Raw genomic sequence first — 26,925 nt, 5'->3', positions numbered from 1 at the left:
CCACCCACTGCTAAGTCCACTACCAGATATCTAAAACACTTCACCTCCAGTTTTTCTCCATTCAAACTTATATCCCAATTAACTTTTCCCTCAACCCTACTGAACCTAATAACCTTGCTCTCATTCACATTTACTCTCAACTTTGTCCTTTCACTCACTTTACCAAACTCAGTCACCAACTTCTGCAGTTTCTCCCACAAATTAGCCATTAGAGCTGTATTATCTGCAAACAACATCTGACTTACTTCCCCAGCCTTCTCATCCCCAAAAGACTGCATACTTGCCCCTCTCTCCAAAACTCCTGCATTTACCTCCCTAACTACCCCATCCATAAACAAATTGAAGAACCATGTAATTGTGTTGTTGTGTGTGTGTTAGGTTGTATTATACTGTATAGACTTAGTGTTGTGAAACAAGTCCATGTCTGTGGCTTAGGTTGTGGGAGCGAAGACGATGTGCAGTCAGGTGTGAAGTGGTGTGATAGCTGGTAGGCAACCATGAGTCAGTCATATGATGTCATCGCTCACTTATGTCAGAGCTGTGTTTAGTGATGACTTACATGTTTCTTGTTCTCAGTTTCTAGCCACAGTAGAGATGTGCGCCTGCCCAGCCGACAGCAGTATATCATTTGCTTTTATCTCTTTGTCAACCAATTAGAACTGACCCTGTTTAGTTAATTCTTCCTGTGAATACCCTTAGAGGTGCTGTGTTGTTGATTCTTTTTAGCTGATGGTCCCATTGAGTAATGTAATTTTCTTTTGCCTGATTCATACTATATGGTTCATCTTTGTATGGCTTTTGTACACAAATTATTTCTACTTAGAAATCAGTGGGGCTGTTCACACTATACGTTCTGTTTATTGTTTGTCTTTCATATGGTTTTCACTCATATGGATTGGACGTGTTTGGAAATCTATGATGAACGAAACACATATGTACGGAAACATTCTGTACCTCCACTGGTAAGTGTGAACATCGATATGTATCAGTTATATTGTGTTTACAGACAAGAGGAGACGCTTCTGAACTTCAGTCTGTTGCTAGTTCTGGCCATGAGCTACGAACAGTCAAGAGTGACAAGCAGTTGATAGATATCATCATAGGCTATCTCTTAACATCCTATTCATTACTATTTGTAGGCTATCTCTCAACATTTTATTTGTTACTATTTATAATCTATCTCTCAACATCCTGTTCATTTATACAATAGCACTATACATGCATTCATCCAATCCTCAGGCACTTCATCATGATCTGTACATAAATTGAACATCACCAACCAATCACCGATACAGTCACCCCTTCTTAATGAATTCCCTCCACCTTGCTTAATTTCATAGTCCACATTTACATATTCATACTTGCTCGCCTTCATCCATTACTAGCGCCATGCTGCCCCACTTGAAACAGCAGTCATCACCCCAGGCCCCACAGACCTTTCCATGGTTTAACCCGGACATTTCACATGCCCTGATTTTGTATTGATATGTATGGAATATGTATGTATGTGTGTTAGTGGTTTTGATGCACAAGACCGGGTTATAGTGATGGGTGATTTGAATACAAAGGTGAGGAATGTGGCAGTTGAGGGAATAATTGGTATACATAGGGTGTTCAGTGTTGGAAATGGAAATGGTGAAGAGCTTGTAGATTTATGTGCTGAAAAAGGACTGGTGATTGGGAATACCTGGTTTAAAAAGCGAGATATACATAAGTATACGTATGTAAGTAAGAGAGATGGCCAGAGAGCGTTATTGGATTACGTGTTAATTGACAGGCGCGCGAGAGAGAGACTTTTGGATGTTAATGTGCTGAAAGGTGCAACTGGAGGGATGTCTGATCATTATCTTGTGGAGGCGAAGGTGAAGATTTGTATGGGTTTTCAGAAAAGAAGAGAGAATGTTGGGGAAAAGAGGGTGGTGAGAGTAAGTGAGCTTGGGAAGGAGACTTGTGTGAGGAAGTACCAGGAGAGACTGAGTACGGAATGGAAAAAGGTGAGAACAAAGGAGGTGAGGGGAGTGGGGGAGGAATGGGATGTATTTAGGGAAGCAGTGATGGCTTGCACAAAAGATGCTTGTGGCTTGAGAAGAGTGGGAGGTGGGTTGATTAGAAAGGGTAGTGAGTGGTGGGATGAAGAAGTAAGATAATTAGTGAAAGAGAAGAGAGGGGCATTTGGACAATTTTTGCAGGGAAAAAATGCAAATGAGTGGGAGATGTATAAAAGAAAGAGACAGGAGGTCAAGAGAAAGGTGCAAGAGGTGAAAAAGATGGCAAATGAGAGTTGGGGTGAGAGAGTATCATTAAATTTATATAAAAAGATGTTCTGGAAGGAGTTAGATAAAGTGCGTAAGACAAGGGAGCAAATGGGAACTTCAGTGAAGGGGGCTAATGGGGAGGTGATAACAAGTAGTGGTGATGTGAGAAGGAGATGGAGTGAGTATTTTGAAGGTTTGTTGAATGTGTTTGATGATAGAGTGGCAGATATAGGGTGTTTTGGTCAGGGTGTTGTGCAAAGTGAGAGGGTTAGGAAAAATGACTTGGTAAACAGAGAAGAGGTAGTAAAAGCTTTGCGGAAGATGAAAGCCAGCAAGGCAGCAGGTTTGGATGGTATTGCAGTGGAATTTATTAAAAAAGGGGGTGACTGTATTGTTGACTGGTTGGTAAGGTTATTTAATGTATGTATGACTCATGGTGAGGTGCCTGAGGATTGGCGAAATGCGTGCGTAGTGCCATTGTATAAAGGCAAAGGGGATAAGAGTGAGTGCTCAAATTACAGAGGTATAAGTTTGTTGAGTATTCCTGGTTAATTATATGGGAGGGTATTGATTAAGAGGGTGAAGGCATGTACAGAGCATCAGATTGGGGAAGAGCAGTGTGGTTTCATAAGTGGTAGAGGATGTGTGGATCAGGTGTTTGCTTTGAAGAATGTATGTGAGAAATACTTAGAAAAGCAAATGGATTTGTATGTAGCATTTATGGATCTGGAGAAGGCATATGATAGAGATGCTCTGTGGAATTTATTAAGAATATATGGTGTGGGAGGCAAGTTGTTAGAAGCAGTGAAAAGTTTTTATCGAGGATGTAAGGCATGTGTACGTGTAGGAAGAGAGGAAAGTGATTGGTTCTCAGTGAATGTAGGTTTGTGGCAGGGGTGTGTGATGTCTCCATGGTTGTTAGGGAGGTGAATGCAAGAGTTTTGGAAAGAGGGGCAAGTATGCAGTTTGTTGGGGATGAGAGAGTTTGGGAAGTGAGTCAGTTGTTGTTCGCTGATGATACAGTGCTGGTGGCTGATTCATGTGAGAAACTGCAGAAGCTGGTGACTGAGTTTGGTAAAGTGTGTGAAAGAAGAAAGTTAAGAGTAAATGTGAATAAGAGTTTGGTAAAGTGTGTGAAAGAAGAAAGTTAAGAGTAAATGTGAATAAGAGTTTGGTAAAGTGTGTGAAAGAAGAAAGTTAAGAGTAAATGTGAATAAGGTACAGTAGGGTTGAGGGTCAAGTCAATTGGGAGGTAAGTTTGAAAGGAGAAATACTGGAGGAAGTAAAGTGTTTTAGATATCTGGGAGTGGATCTGGCAGCGGATGGAACCATGGAAGCGGAAGTGAATCATAGGGTGGGGGAGGGGGCGAAAATCCTGGGAGCCTTGAAGAATGTGTGGAAGTCGAGAACATTATCTCGGAAAGCAAAAATGGGTATGTTTGAAGGAATAGTGGTTCCAACAATGTTGTATGGTTGCGAGGCATGGGCTATGGATAGAGTTGTGCGCAGGAGGATGGATGTGCTGGAAATGAGATGTTTGAGGACAATGTGTGGTGTGAGGTGGTTTGATTGAGTAAGTAATGTAAGGGTAAGAGAGATGTTTGGAAATAAGAAGAGCGTGGTTGAGAGAGCAGAAGAGGGTGTTTTGAAATGGTTTGGGCACATGGAGAGAATGAGTGAGGAAAGATTGACCAAGAGGATATATGTGTCGGAGGTGGAGGGAACGAGGAGAAGTGGGAGACCAAATTGGAGGTGGAAAAATGGAGTGAAAAAGATTTTGTGTGATCGGGGCCTGAACATGCAGGAGGGTGAAAGGCGTGCAAGGAATAGAGTAAATTGGATCGATGTGGTATACCTGGGTCGACGTGCTGTCAATGGATTGAATCAGGGCATGTGAAGCGTCTGGGGTAAACCATGGAAAGTTGTGTGGGGCCTGGATGTGGAAAGGGAGCTGTGTTTTCGGGCATTATTGCATGACAGCTAGAGACTGAGTGTGAACGAATGGGGCCTTTGTTGTCTTTTCCTAGCGCTACCTCGCACACATGAGGGGGGAGGGGGATGTTATTCCGTGTGTGGCGAGGTGGCGATGGGAATGAATAAAGGCAGACAGTGTGAATTGTGTGCATGTGCATATATGTATATGTCTGTGTGTGTATATATATGTGTACATTGAGATGATTAGGTATGTATATTTGCATGTGGGGACGTGTATGTATATACATGTGTATGGTGGTGGGTTGGGCCATTTCTTTCGTCTGTTTCCTTGCACTACCTCACAAACGCAGGAGACAGCGACAAAGCAAAATAAATAAATAAATATGTATAGAAAGTCCATAGTTGCAGTACTGTTAGATATGTACATATAACATCAAATATGCAGAAATATCAATGAAAGTTTAAGGTCACTGGTTTATTTAACTCAACTAGCTTTTAGCTGAAGTAGCAGATTTTACTGTATGCTCTATGATACAGTTTGATGTATCTTGATAATGTAATTTTAGTGTTTTAAGGCCATATTCGTGCAGATTTGTAGAATTTTATGTCTCATTTAATGAGGCCCAGTTTAGTTATAACAGAATGCTGTACCAAATATGTGTTATGTGTATTGCATTGGAGGAAAAGTACAGTACAGTGCCAGTTCCCAATCATTGTATTTATTTGTTTGAAATAGTCATGATTATGTCTTTTTCACGACTTCTGAAATGTTGAAATGTTCCTAAGATTTCTTGTTATAGTTTGTGTGCCCTTATGTCTGTTTATTCATATACCTTTGTCTTTTTTGTTGCATTTTATGCTGAAGCCTAAAGGAAATGTGTTCAACGTATATTGTTTAGCTATATATGTTTCTTCATTTTACTTTTTTTTTTTTTAGCCATGAGCACTTTTGATGAAATGAATACACTCAGCATTGAATAGGTAATTTAGAAAGCATACAGAAGCTTAAGAAATTGTATGATAGTAGGAAAAATGTACTAGATGGTGCCCATGAATGTTAATCTCATTCCCCATACAGTACAAATAGGTAATAGAAATTAGCTGTACCTAAAGGGAATTGTTTAAGGTGAAACTCAAATTGCCATGCATAGAGTGTTACCCCAAAGCCACGGTAGTCATTGAAACAAGAGCAAAGATTTTGCAGTAAGAGGTATAGCAGACTGAAGAGGTATACATGCAACAGTAGTAACAGTGATTGTAAAGGGCTTCATTGTTTGGAGATGCTGTTTAGGCCACCCACTTTTGCTGCTGATGAATTGTACTATTTATTTTTTGAACAGTCTTAACAGTCTTAATTTGTTTGGGTAGATGTACAGTATGTCTTTTTCATTTTTTCTTACTTGAGTGATCCTATTTATTTGAAGTATAATATTTGCAGAAATGAAGCATGAATTCTGAATGATTTAAGACAGAAATCTGCATTTTTGCATCTGCTTTTTCCATGAGAATATTAATGGTATTACTTATTTGATAGAGAATGCAGTGTGAGATGCTTTTTATTCTTTAAGGAGGAAGAATAGTGAAGAATGCTGTATAAACATTTTTTTCCTTAGCTTGATGCAAATATTCTTTCAGATTGCTAACTGCACAAAAACATGCAGAAAATGTTAAAGTTGGACAAGCTTCAGTGCAAGGCATTGATAAAGCTCTATACCGAATCGACACTGACATACGAAGGACTGGACGCATATACAAGAAGGATATTGAAGAAATTTTTGGAGAAATTAAAGCCCTAAGTAAGCTTATCTGATACTTATGCTTTTGCTGTAGCTATAGTTTGTGCTAATATACCATAGAATTTTTATTGGTCAGAAAGTTACGTAACACCACACTTGGCTCACCTGAAGTATCAAGATTCAGATATGATTTTATAATGCTATTGTGCATGCTCCTTGCCTGCTGTGCATGTTATTCATTTGTTGAATCATTACCCTGGAAAGATCTTTGAAATTTGTTACCTGTTGACTGTCTATTTATCTATATCTCTGATGCCTGTTCCCTTCTGGAACTTCCTCATGGAGGTGATCATGGCAGTGGAGTCTCCGTAACCAGTGACTCCAGTGCTACTTCTTAGCTTTCAGTTCTTCACCTTTAACAGGCCACTGGCAAAGGGCAAGTTTCGCACAGTGTTTACAGAGGCTCCCACCTAATGTTCTTACTGACTTCCTCTACCTAATGCTCCTGTTTCTACTTAAATGTTCCTTCCTGTTACTTCTATCTAATGCTCCTACCATTTGTCAAAAGGAAGGGCTAGCACATAGCATTCACCACAGGAAAATCTTGAGCTATGAAGAAAATTTATTTTTTAAAGAAATAATCTTTTTATTTATTCAAACATTTGAATTGAATTCTTAAAGTGGAACAGTTTGAATGATGGAAGTCCATTTTTCTTAATTTTGTAGAGTTCCAGAATCTGTGGTCCAGACCATTCAAGATTGTAACCAGTGTGAAGCATTAATATGTAGAGTTGGCCCATGTCACCATTGTTTTTGCTGTTTGAATTTGTAAAACTCATTTTTTTTTTATTTGTATTATACAGTATTTTCATATATTCTGCCCTTAGAATGGTATTGAAGCAATGAAAAAGTATCCAATTGATACTGCTAGATGTAGTGTTGCAGAGAGAAAACAATGTCCTTTACATTTTGAAAAAAAATTAGATAATGGCACATCTGTGTGACACATGAGTGAGACTTACAGTGCTGGTAACACAATTCATTATATGTGACACCTAATCATTATTGTACATTAGAAGTGTGCCCCTAGAAAACAACTTGTTAGAATCACTGAATCGTGGCACCAATTTTTCCATAGGATTTATTAGGATGAGAGAGAGAGAGAGAGAGAGAGAGAGAGAGAGAGAGTACTATCTTGGGGGAGATCTCTTAGCCCAATTTCGCATTAGAATTTTGATAAAATGCCCGGACACTTACAGTACATTACAACTGTATTATTAATCTAAGCATTTATATAAGGAATTCAGCTTTGATAATATTGTTAAGTAGAACTGCCGCACAGTAAGTGGAGGCATTTGCTCTATGTTCTCCATAATTTCTCCTTGAGCATGAGTGATCTTAATTGCATGTAAAGGTGTATATTATGTTTGAAGAATACTGCCTTAGCATATCAAGATTTACATTAACTGTTCTCATGTATATAGTGAGCAAGCAAAGAGCTCAGGAGATATCAACACCAAGTTGCCAATCATTGGCATTTAATCTTGTTTTACTGATACCATATGAGCAGAAACGTGAATAGTGAGGTAACAGATAATAATAATGAGTCAGTTGTTGTTCGCTGATGATACAGCGCTGGTGGCTGATTCATGTGAGAAACTGCAGAAGCTGGTGACTGAGTTTGGTAAAGTGTGTGAAAGAAGAAAGTTAAGAGTAAATGTGAATAAGAGCAAGGTTATTAGGTACAGTAGGGTTGAGGGTCAAGTCAATTGGGAGGTGAGTTTGAATGGAGAAAAACTGGAGGAAGTAAAGTGTTTTAGATATCTGGGAGTGGATCTGGCAGCGGATGGAACCATGGAAGCGGAAGTGGATCATAGGATGGGGGAGGGGGCGAAAATTCTGGGAGCCTTGAAGAATGTGTGGAAGTCGAGAACATTATCTTGGAAAGCAAAAATGGGTATGTTTGAAGGAATAGTGGTTCCAACAATGTTGTATGGTTGCGAGGTGTGGGCTATGGATAGAGTGGTGCGCAGGAGGATGGATGTGCTGGAAATGAGATGTTTGAGGACAATGTGTGGTGTGAGGTGGTTTGATCGAGTAAGTAACGTAAGGGTAAGAGAGATGTGTGGAAATAAAAAGAGCGTGGTTGAGAGAGCAGAAGAGGGTGTTTTGAAATGGTTTGGGCACATGGAGAGAATGAGTGAGGAAAGATTGACTAAGAGGATATATGTGTCGGAGGTGGAGGGAACGAGGAGAAGAGGGAGACCAAATTGGAGGTGGAAAGATGGAGTGAAAAAGATTTTGTGTGATTGGGGCCTGAACATGCAGGAGGGTGAAAGGAGGGCAAGGAATAGAGTGAATTGGAGCGATGTGGTTTACCGGGGTTGACGTGCTGTCAGTGGATTGAATCAGGGCATGTGAAGCGTCTGGGGTAAACCATGGAAAGCTGTGTAGGTATGTATATTTGCGTGTGTGGACGTATGTATATACATGTGTATGGGGGTGGGTGGGCCATTTTCTTTCGTCTGTTTCCTTGCGCTACCTCGCAAACGCGGGAGACAGCGACAAAAAAAAAAATATATATATATATATATATATGATATGTTTATTATATACAGTAAACCCTCGATTTGACAGACTGATAGAGGGGATAGGGTGTCTGCTATTGCTGAAAGTCTGTTAAATCAAATGTAACTTATTTCTGTGCCACATTTAAGTTCACACTTCCTTTTAACTCCTCTATCACTGTAGGGTTTAGTGTGTGGTACGATAGTTGGGCAGCGGGCACCTGGCAGGACGGGAACACCCACTGGGCAGTTGGAGGCAGAAGTCAGACTGAGATAGAGTTGATGCCACCCCTGTCCTGTGAAAGGATACTTCTTTATGATAAAGTGAGGATGAACTACCTGCTTTCTTTGTACCTCTCAAGTGGTGCAGTGAGTAGGATTCGAACCTATGTGGGAAAATCCCAAGTTATGGCAAGGCTGCTCACCTTCTTCAAGAGGAGATGGAAGCTTTCTACAAAAAATGGGGAATCATGGCTTGCATCTCCCCAGCCCACTTCCCCAGTCCAATGGACATGCGACAGCATTATCAGAGGCAGCCAAATGGGTGTTAAGGGGCAACATAGGTGTTGGAGGTAGCCTGAACAACAGGAAAGTGACTCAGGCTATGATCTAATATCTGAACAGTCCCATCAATCGCACAGCTGGCAGCAGGAAGACAGTTGTGAGATGGTGTCCCGGTGCCCTGGCAACATTATCTGATAAACAGGCAATGGAGACTGCTCTAGAAAACAGGCAATGGAGAACTGCTGTGGGAAACAGGGAGCAGGCCATAGTAGAGAGCCAGGCTCTCATGCAGGGCGGCCTAGCAGATGAAACTGCCACGTTGCCCCAGCCGCGTGCAGAACGTTATTGCAATGGTATGGGACAGGTTGGGTGTGGTAGTGGAGGTGAAGCCACATAGACAAAACTCAGTGAAGCTGGTTGGAAGTGGCCGCCTGTCTTTGAGAAACCGATATCATGCTCCTGGTTTTTGCCAATCCCCATGACACTTGTGGGTCAAGGAGAGTACCTACCAGCAGTGCCTCCGCTCCTTGTTGTGGCACACCCAGCCTAAGGTGGCAGCGCCCTCACCATGTGAGACACTGCCCTACACACTTGCAAGATTATGTTTGTGGTGGCTCCTGTGAAGAGTGAACACACTGATTTGTTGTCTTATTTGTTCTGCTCGCATGTAAAGAAAGTGTATTGTTGCTGAGCATTGATTTATGTTTATGTTTGCTTTATGCTATGTTGAATTGTAATTTCAATTTTTTTTGTTTTGTTTTGTTTTTAGTTTGTTGTAACAAAGTATCACATTTAGATACCAAAATCTCATGGGGGGGGTGTAGGAGTTAGTGTGTGGTACGATAGTTGGGTGGCGGGCACCGGGCAGGATGGGAACGCTTGCCAAGCTGGATAGTTGGAGGCAAGAGCCAGATTGAGATAGAGGTGATGAGACCCCTCTCCTGTGAAAGGATACTTCTTTATAATAAAGTGAGGACACACTACTTGCTTTCATTGCACCTCTTACAATCCTCGATGCCATTTTGAATTGTAAGGAATGCAGAATTATTTAATGAATATCAGAATTCTGAAATAACTGAAACACTTTGTATACGTCCTGACCACCACACAATAGCTTGAGGCAGACTGAGACTAAAACAAAGTGAGTCTACCTCACGCAACGAAAAACAAGTGCAATATGAAATGGGCATGTTGCAGCATTGACATTTTTAGAATTTTCTATTGATGTATATTGTTTATATTTATTATACTTGATTGCTGTTTCCCTCGTCAACAAGGTAGCGCAAGGAAACATATGAAGAATGGCCCATCCACTTATATACACACACACACTCATATATATATATATATTTTTATATTTATTTATTTATTTTGCTTTGTCGCTGTCTCCCGCATTTGCGAGGTAGCGCAAGGAAACAGACGAAAGAAATGGCCCAACCCACCCCCATACACAATGTATATACATACACGTCCACACACGCAAATATACATACCTATACATCTCAATGTACACATATATATACACACACAGACACATACATATATACCCATGCACACAATTCACACTGTCTGCCTTTATTCATTCCCATCGCCACCTCGCCACACATGGAATACCATCCCCCTCCCCCCTCATGTGTGCGAGGTAGCACTAGGAGAAGACAACAAAGGCCCCATTCGTTCACACTCAGTCTCTAGCTGTCATGCAGTAATGCCCGAAACCACAGCTCCCTTTCCACATCCAGGCCCCACACAACTTTCGATGGTTTACCCCAGACGCTTCACATGCCCTGATTCAATCCACTGACAGCACATCAACCCCGGTATACCACATCGATCGAATTCACTCTATTCCTTGCCCTCCTTTCACCCTCCTGCATGTTCAGGCCCCGATCACACAAAATCTTTTTCACTTCATCTTTCCACCTCCAATTTGGTCTCCCACTTCTTGTTCCCTCCACCTCCGACACATATATCCTCTCGGTCAATCTTTCCTCACTCATTCTCTCCATATGCCCAAACCATTTCAAAACACCCTCTTCTGCTCTCTCAACCACGCTCTTTTTATTTCCACACATCTCTCTTACCCTTACATTACTTACTCGATCAAACCACCTCACACCACACATTGTCCTCAAACATCTCATTTCCAGCACATCCATCCTCCTGCGCACAACTCTATCCATAGCCCACACCTCGCAACCATACAACATTGTTGGAACCACTATTCCTTCAAACATACCCATTTTTGCTTTCCGAGATAATGTTCTCGACTTCCACACATTCTTCAAGGCTCCCAGGATTTTCGCCCCCCCTCCCCCACCCTATGATTCACTTCCGCTTCCATGGTTCCATCCGCTGCCAGATCCACTCCCAGATATCTAAAACACTTTACTTCCTCCAGTTTTTCTCCATTCAAACTTACCTCCCAATTGACTTGACCCTCAACCCTACTGTACCTAATAACCTTGCTCTTATTCACATTTACTCTTAACTTTCTTCTTTCACACACTTTACCAAACTCAGTCACCAGCTTCTGCAGTTTCTCACATGAATCAGCCACAAGCGCTGTATCATCAGCGAACAACAACTGACTCACTTCCCAAGCTCTCTCATCCCCAACAGACTTCATACTTGCCCCTCTTTCCAAAACTCTTGCATTCACCTCCCTAACAACCCCATCCATAAACAAATTAAACAACCATGGAGACATCACACACCCCTGCCGCAAACCTACATTCACAGAGAACCAATCACTTTCCTCTCTTCCTACATGTACACATGCCTTACATCCTCGATAAAAACTTTTCACTGCTTCTAACAACTTGCCTCCCACACCATATATTCTTAATACCTTCCACAGAGCATCTCTATCAACTCTATCATATGCCTTCTCCAGATCCATAAATGCTACATACAAATCCATTTGCTTTTCTAAGTATTTCTCACATACATTCTTCAAAGCAAACACCTGATCCACACATCCTCTACCACTTCTGAAACGACACTGCTCTTCCCCAATCTGATGCTCTGTACATGCCTTCACCCTCTCAATCAATACCCTCCCATATAATTTACCAGGAATACTCAACAAACTTATGCCTCTGTAATTTGAGCACTCACTCTTATCCGCTTTGCCTTTGTACAGTGGCACTATGCACGCATTCCGCCAATCCTCAGGCACCTCACCATGAGTCATACATACATTAAATAACCTTACCAACCAGTCAACAATACAGTCACCCCCTTTTTTAATGAATTCCACTGCAATACCATCCAAACCTGCTGCCTTGCCGGCTTTCATCTTCCGTAAAGCTTTTACTACCTCTTCTCTGTTTACCAAATCATTTTCCCTAACCCTCTCACTTTGCACACCACCTCGACCAAAACACCCTATATCTGCCACTCTATCATCAAACACATTCAACAAACCTTCAAAATACTCAATCCATCTCCTTCTCACATCACCACTACTTGTTATCACCTCCCCATTTGTGCTCTTCACTGAAGTTCCCATTTGCTCCCTTGTCTTACGCTCTTTATTTACCTCCTTCCAGAACATCTTTTTATTCTCCCTAAAATTTAATGATACTCTCTCACCCCAACTCTCATTTGCCCTCTTTTTCACCTCTTGCACCTTTCTCTTGACCTCCTGTCTCTTTCTTTTAAACATCTCCCACTCAATTGCATTTTTTCCCTGCAAAAATTGTCCAAATGCCTCTCTCTTCTCTTTCACTAATAATCTTACTTCTTCATCCCACCACTCACTACCCTTTCCAATCAACCCACCTCCCACTCTTCTCATGCCACAAGCATCTTTTGCGCAATCCATCACTGATTCCCTGAATACATCCCATTCCTCCCCCACTCCCCTTACTTCCATTGTTCTCACCTTTTTCCATTCTGTACTCAGTCTCTCCTGGTACTTCCTCACACAAGTCTCCTTCCCAAGCTCACTTACTCTCACCACCCTCTTCACCCCCACATTCACTCTTCTTTTCTGAAAACCCATACAAATCTTCACCTTAGCCTCCACAAGATAATGATCAGACATCCCTCCAGTTGCACCTCTCAGCACATTAACATCCAAAAGTCTCTCTTTCGCGCGCCTGTCAATTAACAAGTAATCCAATAACGCTCTCTGGCTATCTCTCCTACTTACATACGTATACTTATGTATATCTCGCTTTTTAAACCAGGTATTCCCAATCACCAGTCCTTTTTCAGCACATAAATCTACAAGCTCTTCACCATTTCCATTTACAACACTGAACACCCCATGTATACCAATTATTCCCTCAACTGCCACATTACTCACCTTTGCATTCAAATCACCCATCACTGTAACCCGGTCTCGTGCATCAAAACCACTAACACACTCATTCAGCTGCTCCCAAAACACTTGCCTCTCATGATCTTTCTTCTCATGCCCAGGTGCATATGCACCAATAATCACCCATCCCTCTCCATCAACTTTCAGTTTTACCCATATTAATCGAGAATTTACTTTCTTACATTCTATCACATACTCCCACAACTCCTGTTTCAGGAGTACTGCTACTCCTTCGATTGCTCTTGTCCTCTCACTAACCCCTGACTTTACTCCCAAGACATTCCCAAACCACTCTTCCCCTTTACCCTTGAGCTTCGTTTCACTCAGAGCCAAAACATCCAGGTTCCTTTCCTCAAACATACTACCTATCTCTCCTTTTTTCACATCTTGGTTACATCCACACACATTTAGACACCCCAGTCTGAGCCTTCGAGGAGGATGAGCACTCCCCGCGTGACTCCTTCTTCTGTTTCCCATTTTAGGAAGTTAAAAATACAAGGAGGGAAGGATATATATATATATATATATATATATATATATATATATATATATATATATATATATATATATATATATATATATATATTTTTTGCTTTGTCGCTGTCTCCTGCCTTTGCGAGTTAGCGCAAGGAAACAGACGAAAGAAATGGCCCAACCCACCCCCATACACATGTATATACATACGTCCACATACACAAATATACATACCTACACAGCTTTCCATGGTTTACCCCAGACGCTTCACATGCCCTGATTCAATCCACTGACAGCACTTCAACCCCGGTATACCACATCGATCCAATTCACTCTATTCCTTGCCCTCCTTTCACCCTCCTGCATGTTCAGGCCCCGATCACACAAAATCTTTTTCACTCCATCTTTCCACCTCCAATTTGGTCTCCCACTTCTCCTCGTTCCCTCCACCTCCGACACATATATCCTCTTGGTCAATCTTTCCTCACTCATTCTCTCCATGTGCCCAAACCATTTCAAAACACCCTCTTTTGCTCTCTCAACCACGCTCTTTTTATTTCCACACATCTCTCTTACCCTTACGATACTTACTCGATCAAACCACCTCACACCACACATTGTCCTCAAACATCTCATTTCCAGCACATCCATCCTCCTGCGCACAACTCTATCCATAGCCCACGCCTCGCAACCATACAACATTGTTGGAACCACTATTCCTTCAAACATACCCATTTTTGCTTTCCGAGATAATGTTCTCGACTTCCACACATTCTTCAAGGCTCCCAGAATTTACGCCCCCTCCGCCACCCTATGATCCACTTCCGCTTCCATGGTTCCAACTGCTGCCAGATCCACTCCCAGATATCTAAAACACTTCACTTCCTCCAGTTTTTCTCCATTCAAACTTACCTCCCAATTGACTTGACCCTCAACCCTACTGTACCTAATAACCTTGCTCTTATTCACATTTACTCTTAACTTTCTTCTTTCACACACTTTACCAAACTCAGTCACCAGCTTCTGCAGTTTCTCACATGAATCAGCCACCAGCGCTGTATCATCAGCGAACAACAACTGACTCACTTCCCAAGCTCTCTCATCCCCAACAGACTTCATACTTGCCCCTCTTTCCAAAACTCTTGCATTCACCTCCCTAACAACCCCATCCATAAACAAATTCAACAAACATGGAGACATCACACACCGCTGCCGCAAACCTACATTCACTGAGAACCAATCACTTTCCTCTCTTCCTACACGTACACATGCCTTACATCCTCGATAAAAACTTTTCACTGCTTCTAACAACTTGCCTCCCACACCATATATTCTTAATACCTTCCATAGAGCATCTCTATCAACTCTTATCATATGCCTTCTCCAGATCCATAAATGCTACATACAAATCCATTTGCTTTTCTAAGTATTTCTCACATACATTCTTCAAAGCAAACACCTGATCCACACATCCTCTACCACTTCTGAAACGACACTGCTCTTCCCCATTCTGATGCTCTGTACATGCCTTCACCCTCTCAATCAATACCCTCCCATATAATTTACCAGGAATACTCAACAAACTTATACCTCTGTAATTTGAGCACTCACTCTTATCCCCTTTGCCTTTGTACAATGGCAATATATATATATATATATATATATATATATATATTTTTTTTTTTCATTTTTTATTATACTTTGTCGCTGTCTCCCGTGTTTCCGAGGTAGCGCAAGGAAACAGACGAAAGAAATGGCCCAACCCCTCCCATACACATGTATATACATACGTCCACACACGCAAATATACATACCTAATCAGCTTTCCATGGTTTACCCCAGACGCTTCACATGCCTTGATTCAATCCACTGACAGCACGTCAACCCCGGTATACCACATCGCTCCAATTCACTCTATTCCTTGCCCTCCTTTCACCCTCCTGCATGTTCAGGCCCCTTTCACACAAAATCTTTTTCACTCCATCTTTCCACCTCCAATTTGGTCTCCCTCTTCTCCTCGTTCCCTCCACCTCCGACACATATATCCTCTTGGTCAATCTTTCCTCACTCATTCTCTCCATGTGCCCAAACCACTTCAAAACACCCTCTTCTGCTCTCTCAACCACGCTCTTTTTATTTCCACACATCTCTCTTACCCTTACGATACTCACTCGATGAAACCATCTCACACCACACATTGTCCTCAAACATCTCATTTCCAGCACATCCATCCTCTTGCGCACAACTCTATCCATAGCCCACGCCTCGCAACCATACAACATTGTTGGAACCACTATTCCTTCAAACATACCCATTTTTGCTTTCCGAGATAATGTTCTCGACTTCCACACATTCTTCAAGGCCCCCAGAATTTTCGCCCCCTCCCCCACCCTATGATCCACTTCCGCTTCCATGGTTCCATCCGCTGCCAGATCCACTCCCAGATATCTAAAACACTTCACTTCCTCCAGTTTTTCTCCATTCAAACTCACCTCCCAATTGACTTGACCCTCAACCCTACTGTACCTAATAACCTTGCTCTTATTCACATTTACTCTTAACTTTCTTCTTCCACACACTTTACCAAACTCAGTCACCAGCTTCTGCAGTTTCTCACATGAATCAGCCACCAGCGCTGTATCATCAGCGAACAACAACTGATTCACTTTCCAAGCTCTCTCATCCCCAACAGACTTCATACTTGCCCCTCTTTCCAAAACTCTTGCATTTACCTCCCTAACAACCCCATCCATAAACAAATTAAACAACCATGGAGACATCACACACCCCTGCCGCAAACCTACATTCACTGAGAACCAATCACTTTCCTCTCTTCCTACATGTACACATGCCTTACATCCTCGATAAAAACTTTTCACTGCTTCTAACAACTTTCCTCCCACACCATATATTCTTAATACCTTCCACAGACCATCTCTATCAACTCTATCATATGCCTTCTCCAGATCCATAAGTGCTACATACAAATCCATTTGCTTTTCTAAGTATTTCTCACATACATTCTTCAAAGCAAACACCTGATCCACTCATCCTCTACCACTTCTGAAACCACACTGCTCTTCCCCAATCTGATGCTCTGTACATGCCTTCACCCTCTCAATCAATACCCTCCCATATAATTTACCGGGAATACTCAACAAACTTATACCTCTGTAATTTGAGCATTCACTCTTATCCCCTTTGCCTTTGTACAATGGCACTATGCACGCATTCCGCCAATCCTCAGGCACCTCACCATGAGTCATACATACACTAAATACCCTACTAACCAGTCAACAATACAGTCACCCCCTTTTTTAATAAATTCCACTGCAATACCATCCAAACCTGCTGCCTTGCCGGCTTTCATCTTCCGCAAAGCTTTCACTACCTCTTCTCTGTTTACCAAATCATTTTCCCTAACCCTCTCACTTTGCACACCACCATATATATATATATATATATATATATATATATATATATATATATATATATATATATATATATATATGTATACATATATTTTTTGTTTTTTTTGCTTTGTCGCTGTCTCCCGCGTTTGCGAGGTAGTGCAAGGAAACAGACGAAAGAAATGGCCCAACCCACCCCCATACACATGTATATACATACGTCCACACACGCAAATATACATACCTACACCGCTTTCCATGGTTTACCCCAGACGCTTCACATGCCTTGATTCAATCCACTGACAGCACGTCAACCCCGGTATACCACATCGCTCCATTTCACTCCATTCCTTGCCCTCCTTTCACCCTCCTGCATGTTCATGCCCTGATCACTCAAAATCTTTTTCACTCCATCTTTCCACCTCCAATTTGGTCTCCCACTTCTCCTCGTTCCCTCCACCTCCGACACATATATCCTCTTGGTCAATCTTTCCTCATTCATTCTCTCCATGTGCCCAAACCATTTCAAAACACCCTCTTCTGCTCTCTCAACCACGCTCTTTTTATTTCCACACATCACTCTTACCCTTACATTACTTACTCGATATAACCACCTCACACCGCATATTGTCCTCAAACATCTCATTTCCAGCACATCCACCCTCCTGCGCACTACTCCATCCATAACCCACGCCTCACAACCGTACAACATTTTTGGAACCACTATTCCTTCAAACATAGCCAATTTTGCTTTTGGAGATAATGTTCTCGACTTCCACATATTCTTCAAGCCTCCCAGGATTTTCGCCCCCTCCCCCACCCTATGATTCACTTCCGCCTCCATGGTTCCATCTGCTGCCAGATCCACTCCCAGATATCTAAAACACTTTACTTCCTCCAGTTTTGCTCCATTCAAACTTACCTCCCAATTGACTTGACCCTCAACCCTACTGTACCTAATAACCTTGCTCTTATTCACATTTACTCTTAACTTTCTTCTTTCACACATTTTTCAAAACTCAGTCACCAGCTTCTGCAGTTTCTCACATGAATCAGCCACCAGCGCTGTATCATCAGCGAACAACAACTGACTCACTTCCCAAGCTCTCTCATCCACAACAGACTTCATACCTGCCCCTCTTTCCAAAACTCTTGCATTCACCTCCCTAACAACCCCATCCATAAACAAATTAAACAACCATGGAGACATCATACACCCCTGCCGCAAACCTGCATTCACTGAGAACCAATTACTTTCCTCTCTTCCTACACGTACACATGCCTTACATCCTCGATAAAAACTTTTCACTGCTTCTAACAACTTGCCTCCCACACCATATATTCTTAATACCTTCCACAGAGCATCTCTATCAGCTCTTATCATATGCCTTCTCCAGATCCATATATATATATATATATATATATATATATATATATATATATATATATATATATATATATATATATATATGTATATATATATATATGAAAAAGGAGAGATAGTTAGTATGTTTGAGGAAAGGAACCTGGATGTTTTGGCTCTGAGTGAAACGAAGCTCAAGGGTAAAGGGGAAGAGTGGTTTGGGAATGTCTTGGGAGTAAAGTCAGGGGTTAGTGAGAAGACAAGAGCAAGGGAAGGAGTAGCAATACTCCTGAAACAGGAGTTGTGGGAGTATGTGATAGAATGTAAGAAAGTAAATTCTCGATTAATATGGGTAAAACTGAAAGTTGATGGAGAGAGATGGGTGATTATTGGTGCATATGCACCTGGGCATGAGAAGAAAGATCATGAGAGGCAAGTGTTTTGGGAGCAGCTGAATGAGTGTGTCAGTGGTTTTGATGCACGAGACCGGGTTATAGTGATGGGTGATTCGAATGCAAAGGTGAGTAATGTGGCAGTTGAGGGAATAATTGGTATAACTGGGGTGTTCAGTGTTGTAAATGGAAATGGTGAAGAGCTTGTAGATTTATGTGCTGAAAAAGGACTGATGATTGGGAATACCTGGTTTAAAAAGCGAGATATACATAAGTATACTTATATAAGTAGGAGAGATGGCCAGAGAGTGTTATTGGATTACGTGTTAATTGACAGGCGCGCGAAAGAGAGACTTTTGGATGTTAATGTGCTGAGAGGTGCAACTGGAGGGATGTCTGATCATTATCTTGTGGAGGCTAAGGTGAAGTTTTGTATGGGTTTTCAGAAAAGAAGAGTGAATGTTGGGGTGAAGAGGGTGGTGAGAGTAAGTGAGCTTGGGAAGGAGACTTGTGTGAGGAAGTACCAGGAGAGACTGAGTACAGAATGGAAAAAGGTGAGAACAATGGAAGTAAGGGGAGTGGGGGAGGAATGGGATGTATTTAGGGAATCAGTGATGGATTGCGCAAAAGATGCTTGTGGCATGAGAAGAGTGGGAGGTGGGTTGATTAGAAAGGGTAGTGAGTGGTGGGATGAAGAAGTGAGAGTATTAGTGAAAGAGAAGAGAGAGGCATTTGGACGATTTTTGCAGGGAAAAAATGAAATTGAGTGGGAGATGTATAAAAGAAAGAGACAGGAGGTCAAGAGAAAGGTGCAAGAGGTGAAAAAAAGGGCAAATGAGAGTTGGGGTGAGAGAGTATCATTAAATTTTAGGGAAAATAAAAAGATGTTCTGGAAGGAGGTAAATAAAGTACGTAAGACAAGGGAGCAAATGGGAACTTCAGTGAAGGGCGCAAATGGGGAGGTGATGATAAGTAGTGGTGATGTGAGAAGGAGATGGAGTGAGTATTTTGAAGGTTTGTTGAATGTGTTTGATGATAGAGTGGCAGATATAGGGTGTTTTGGTCGAGGTGGTGTGCAAAGTGAGAGGGTTAGGGAAGATGATTTGGTAAACAGAGAAGAGGTAGTAAAAGCTTTGCGGAAGATGAAAGCCGGCAAGGCAGCAGGTTTGGATGGTATTGCAGTGGAATTTATTAAAAAAGGGGGTGACTGTATTATTGACTGGTTGGTAAGGTTATTTAATGTATGTATGACTCATGGTGAGGTGCCTGAGGATTGGCGGAATGCGTGCATAGTGCCATTGTACAAAGGCAAAGGGGATTAGAGTGAGTGCTCAAATTACGGAGGTATAAGTTTGTTGAGTATTCCTGGTAAATTATATGGGAGGGTATTGATTGAGAGGGTGAAGGCATGTACAGAGCATCAGATTGGGGAAGAGCAATGTGGTTTCAGAAGTGGTAGAGGCTGTGTGGATCAGGTGTTTGCTTTGAAGAATGTATGTGAGAAATACTTAGTAAAGCAAATGGATTTATATGTAGCATTTATGGATCTGGAGAAGGCATATGATAGAGTTGATAGAGATGCTCTGTGGAAGGTATTAAGAATATATGGTGCAGGAGGCAAGTTGTTAGAAGCAGTGAAAAGTTTTTATCGAGGATGTAAGTCATGTGTACGTGTAGATAGAGAGGAAAGTGATTGGTTCTCAGTGAATGTAGGTTTGCGGCAGGGATGTGTGATGTCTCCATGGTTGTTTAATTTGTTTATGGATGGGGTTGTTAGGGAGGTGAATGCAAGAGTTTTGGAAAGAGAGGCAAGTATGAAGTCTGTTGGGGATGAGAGAGCTTGGGAAGTGAGTCAGTTGTTGTTCGCTGATGATACAGCGCTGGTGGCTGATTCATGTGAGAAACTGCAGAAGCTGGTGACTGAGTTTGGTAAAGTGTGTGAAAGAAGAAAGTTAAGAGTAAATGTGAATAAGAGCAAGGTTATTAGGTACAGTAGGGTTGAGGGTCAAGTCAATTGGGAGGTAAGTTTGAATGGAGAGAAACTGGAGGAAGTAAAGTGTTTTAGATATCTGGGAGTGGATCTGGCAGTGGATGGAACCATGGAAGCGGAAGTGGATCATAGGGTGGGGGAGGGGGTGAAAATCCTGGGAGCCTTGAAGAATGTGTGGAAGTCGAGAACATTATCTCGGAAAGCAGAAATGGGTATGTTTGAAGGAATAGTGGTTCAAACAATGTTTTATGGTTGCGAGGCGTTGTCTATGGATAGAGTTGTGCGCAGGAGGATGGATGTGCTGGAAATGAGATGTTTGAGGACAATGTGTGGTGTGAGGTGGTTTGATCGAGTAAGTAACGTAAGGGTAAGAGAGATGTGTGGAAATAAAAAGAGCGTGGTTGAGAGAGCAAAAGAGGGTGTTTTGAAATGGTTTGGGCACATGGAGAGAATGAGTGAGGAAAGATTGACCAAGAGGATATATGTGTCGGAGGTGGAGGGAACGAGAAGTGGGCGACCAAATTGGAGGTGGAAAGATGGAGTGAAAAAGATTTTGTGTGATCGGGGCCTGAACATGCAGGAGGGTGAAAGGAGGGCAAGGAATAGAGTGAATTGGATCGATGTGGTATACCGGGGTTGACGTGCTGTCAGTGGATTAAACCAGTGCATGTGAAGCGTCTGGGGTAAACCATGGAAAGCTGTGTAGGTATGTATATTTGCGTGTGTTGACGTATGTATATTCATGTGTATGGGGGGGGTTGGGCCATTTCTTTCGTCTGTTTCCTTGCGCTACCTCGCAAACGTGGGAGACAGCGACAAAGTATAATAAAAAATATAATAATATATATATTGTTGGTATTTCATGTAAAGAACATTTACTCAGCCTTGGCATTTGTTATAACTTTTTATATTGTTTCTTATTATTCATAATGATTTCCTAACCATAATTTATACTTTGGTTATTCTTTGATATTTCTCCCTTATAAGGAAAACCCTCAAAATCTCTATCCAGTCGCTTTCTAACTGATGTTTCATCCTTATGGTTATGATAGCAAGTTTACCATTTCTCATTCCATTTTTGTTTTATTTGGTTTTCAGCTTAGCTTGGTTTGTGTTCATACTAAATCCACTGAGTTTTGAGCATAAAATTGATCACAACCTTCACACACATAAAACTTCAACACTTTTCACTCAGTGAAACTTCTGTCTTTTCACAGCCAGTTCACGTACTATGAATAATAGGATTTAATCGAATAAGATTTTGAATAAGGTCAAGCAGGTTTTGAGAGTTACCTCTGTTGCTTATAAGCAATAAAGAATTGCCTTATTTACTATGTTACATTACTGTGTAAAGTTTTGTTCTGCAAAATTAATTCACTTAATCCCAGATGTTCTCCTCCTTCCTGTTAATGATTGTTATGGAATGGCTACTAGAAATATCAACATAAAATACTTTGCATTTTCATCAGTATGATGGTTTTGATTTCTCTTCTGGTTCACATCCAGTGCTCTCTTTATACCTCATGCAGCCACAGTGAAATAGCATCTCTTAAAGATACGCCATTCAGGGTCCCACATGGTACCTACTCCCTACCCAACTTTATACTGTAGTCTTGTTGAAGCTTTTTATCTGTAACTGATTAGCCAGCATGGCATAAGCAAAAACTTGCTTCATTCATGGTCATCTCAGATGAAACAAAAACTAAAGAGTACGGGAAAAAAGAATGTAGAGGAGATTAATCTAAGCTCTTTAGTTATGTGTACACCTCACTTGAAGGTGAAGAAGTTAAAGAAATAGGAAAAATCAAAAGCTGGAAGAGAATTCCACAGTTTTGGTGTTTGAAGAAAGTAAGTATCACAAAAGTCAGTCCTCCTGTGGTTTGTGTCCATGCAGAGAATGTGGGAAGCAGCAGCAAGCCATGGGCTACAACTCTCTTATTCAAAAGATGGTACTGGATCCTCCTGACTGGTCTGACTTTTTTTTCCCATGGGTTTCTCATGTTCATGAAGATGATGTTGGTACTAAATGATATACTGTATTTATTTGTGGCAAAGAATTTCATTATATGGTTAAATTCCCCAGCTAGTTGGTTTCATTTTGATACTTCATATCATACCCCATGCAGTTGTATTCTCTACAAGTGGGTAATTGTTTGCAGGGTAATCATCCATGCACCAAATGTATTTTCATATCATTACTTTAGTAAGTGTTAAAATAAATGAGGAAGCCTATCTTCTGAGTGATATGTCTCTTACTTGATGCCAATGGTATTCACAGCTTAGAAAACTTTGCAATTGCTCTTTCAATACAGATGAGCATGGAAGTTCTTGAGAAGTTTTTGAAAGTGTCATAATTAAACATATATAGTTATGATTCATTATATTCATTATATGGTTAAATTATCCCTGGGGATAGGGGAGAAAGAATACTTCCCACGTATTCCCTGCGTGTTGTAGAAGGCGACTAAAAGGGGAGGGAGCGGATGGCTGGAAATCCTCCCCTCTCGTTTTTTTTTTTCAATTTTCCAAAAGAAGGAACAGAGAAGGGGGCAAGGTGAGGATATTCCCTCAGTGGCCCAGTCCTCTGTTCATAACGCTACCTCGCTAACGCGGGAAATTGCGAATAGTATGAAAGAAAAATATATATATATATATATATATATATATATATATATATATATATATATATATATATTGGAACGATGTGGTATACCGGGGTCGACGTGCTGTCAATGGATTGAACCAGGGCATGTGAAGCGTCTGGGGTAAACCATGGAAAGTTCTGGGGGGCCTGGATGTGAAAAAGGGAGCTGTGGTTTCTGTGCATTATTAGATGACAGCCTTTGTTGTCTTTTCCTAGCGCTACCTCGCACACATGAGGGGGGAGGGGGATGTTATTCCATGTGTGGCGAGGTGGCGATGGGAATAAATAAAGGCAGACAGTATGAATTATGTACATTCTTTTTAGTTCCGCACATCTCTCTTACCCCTTTCATCACTTACTTGGTCAAACCATATCACACCACATATTGTCCTCAAACATTTCATTTCCAAGGTATCCACCCTTCTCTGTACAATGCCATTTATAGCCCATGCCTTGCAACCATGTAACATTGTTGGAACTACTATTCTTCAAACATACCCATTTGTGCTTTGAGATAATGCTCTCTCCTTCCACACATTCTTCATTGCTCCCAGAACCTTTGAACCCTCCCTCACCCTGTGACTCACTTTTGCTTAAATGGTTTCATTCACTGCTAAGTTGACTCCCAGATATCTATAACACTTCACTTCCTCCAATTTTTTGTCCATTCAAACTTACCTCCCAATTAACTTATCCCTCAACCCTACTAAACCTAATAACCTTGATCTTACATTTACTCTCATCTTTCTCCTTTCACACACTTTTCCAGACTCAATCACCGATCTCTGCAGTTTCTCACTCAAATCAGCCACCAGCACTGTATCATTGGCGAACAACAACCGACTCACTTCCCAGGCCCTCTCATCCCCACTTGACTGCATATTCTTCCCTCTCTCCAAAACTATTGCATTTACCTCCCTAATAACCGCATCCATAATCAAATTAAACAACTTTGGGGACATCACACACCTCTGCTGCAGACTGACCTTCACTGGGAACCAATCACTCTCCTCTCTTCCTATTTTTACACATACCTTACATCCTTAGTAAAAACTTTTCACTGCTTCCAGCAACTTCCCTCCCACACTATATACTCTTAAGACCTTCCACAAAGCATCTCTATCTACCCTATCATATGCCTTCTCCATCTGTTTTTCTAAGTATTTCTCACAAACATTCTTCAAAGCAAACACCTGATCCACACATCCTTTACCACTTCTGAAACCACACTGCTCTTCCCCCATCTGATGATCTGTACATGTCTTCATCTTCTCAATCAATACCCTCATATATAATTTCCCAGGAATACTCAACAGACTTGTGCCTCTGTAGTTTGAACTCTCACCTTTATCCCCATTGCCTTTGTACAGTGGCACTATGCATGCATTCCCCCAATCCTCAGGCACTTTCAACATATCCATACATAAATTGGAAATCCCTGCCGGTGATTCAACATCACCGTCACCCTCTTTCTTAATAAATTCTACTGCAGCACGATCCAAACCCTCTGCCTTGCTGGATTTCATCTTCTGCATAGCTTTCACCACCTCTTCTCTCTTAACCAAACCAATTCCCCTGACCCCTCTCACTTCGTACACCACCCTGATCAAAACGCTGTATATGTGCCACTTTGTCATCAAACACATTCAACAAAACTTCAAAATAGTCTCTCCATCTCCTCACTTCATCCTTACCTGTTATTATTTCCCCACTTATCCCCTTCACTGACGTTCCCATTTGTTTTGTTGTCTTATGTATGTTATTTACCTCTTTCCAAAACATCTTTTTATTGTACCTACAGTTTAATGATTCTCTCTCCCCAATTCTCATATGCCCCCTTTTTCAACCCCTGCACCTTTCTCATGACCTCCTGCTGCTTTCTTTTATACATTTATACATCTCCCATGCATTTGCACTCCTTCCTTGTATGTATCATTCTGTATTTATTATTATTATTTGTCCATTAAATCTGAAATGCATTACATTGGGGTCTGTTAACTTGAGTTTTACTGTATTTTACAATTTGTGCTACTTGGCACTGTGTGGAAAAAATGGTTGTTAGAAATAAGGTTTTACGGCATACCAAAGTGGGCATTGTTGGCTTTCAAATGGCCTTCACAGCTACCTTAGAAAAATTGAAAATTGTGGTCACTTCTGAGTTTAGGAGTACAATGAAGCTGTAATAACTTTAACCCTTTAGATATGACCTCTTTATGCCTTTGAGGCCATACCTTGGTACCCTGAATCCTCTCTTTGATCCTGAGGTACCTTTATGATACTTTTAGGCTGCTAGTTTGCCTATTTAAAAAAGTTCAGTGAACCAGGTCTGATCTTTAAGGATGGGATGGTCTTTAGTGGCCTCAAAACATATTCAAGCAGTAGCCCAAACTTGCCCAGAATCTCAAGTACATACATAAAAAATGTAAGGGCTCTAGAAGCAATGTGAAGCTGTAGTAAGTGAAATTTAAAAGGTGGCCTATAAATGGCTTTTAAGGCCAGGCTCTGGTACCCTTGTCTTTGATCCTTAGGTACTTTTGTTGTAATTTGAGGCTGTTATGATTCTTACTATGAATGAGTGAGTGAACTAAGTGTAATCTATAAAGCTACAGTGGCCTGAAATTGGACTTCGTTGATGATAGGCAGTGATGTAGAATGTTGCCCAGTTTCTGAAGTGCTTACACCCAAAATTTAGGGCCTCAAGGTGCTTCATGGAACTGCAGCAAGTGTGAAAAGTGAAAGGTGGCCTTTAAAGCCAGGTTATGATACCCTTGGATCCTGAGGTATTTTCATTATGATCTGAGATGGCTAGGTTTCATATTTTGAACAAATGCTGTAAAGTAAGTGTAATCTATAAAGCAGGGGTTGCTTTTGTTGGCCTTTAGTGGTCTGAAAATAGCCTTCAAGGCCAGTGTGCAGCAATGAAAATGTGGCCTTGATTATGAAATATGTACACACTCAATTATGGGCTATTATATGTTATAGTTTGGTCTCAAAAAAGTTGTGCACAAATGGACAAATACATGAAGCTTTATTGAGCTATAGCATATATTTATATATACAACCATCCTTTGCTTTATGCAGTGGTTATGTTCTATGAAAACCTCGCCCAAAAGAAATTGCATATAGTGAACCAATAGACATACAAAGAAAGATGGGAGTTTTGGCACACTCATGCATAGTATCGAATTTTGACTACATATAAAGGGGGATTGGTAGAACTAGGTTCCTTGAAGAGTGGAAAAATTGCAAATAGTGATCCTGCATAAAGTGAGGACTTGGAGTGCTTGAAAAAATGTTTGGGACTTGAATTAGGTGAACACAGTCT

General features: G+C 41.2%; 1 protein-coding gene across 2 annotated transcripts in view; it reads left to right on the top strand.

The window, feature by feature from the left end:
- Window positions 1-26,925, top strand: part of bsf (bicoid stability factor) — a 201,779-nt gene that overhangs the window by 13,211 nt on the left and 161,643 nt on the right. For both annotated transcript variants that reach the window (XM_071658035.1, XM_071658036.1), the window contains exon 2: window positions 5,826-5,986. In XM_071658035.1, coding sequence (XP_071514136.1) covers window positions 5,826-5,986 — 161 coding nt within the window. The remainder of the gene's footprint in view (window positions 1-5,825; window positions 5,987-26,925) is intronic.

Source organism: Panulirus ornatus, chromosome 65 (assembly GCF_036320965.1).
Source record: "Panulirus ornatus isolate Po-2019 chromosome 65, ASM3632096v1, whole genome shotgun sequence".
NCBI classification, from domain to species: Eukaryota; Metazoa; Arthropoda; class Malacostraca; order Decapoda; family Palinuridae; genus Panulirus; species Panulirus ornatus.
This window is presented reverse-complemented; position numbering and strand designations above follow the sequence as displayed.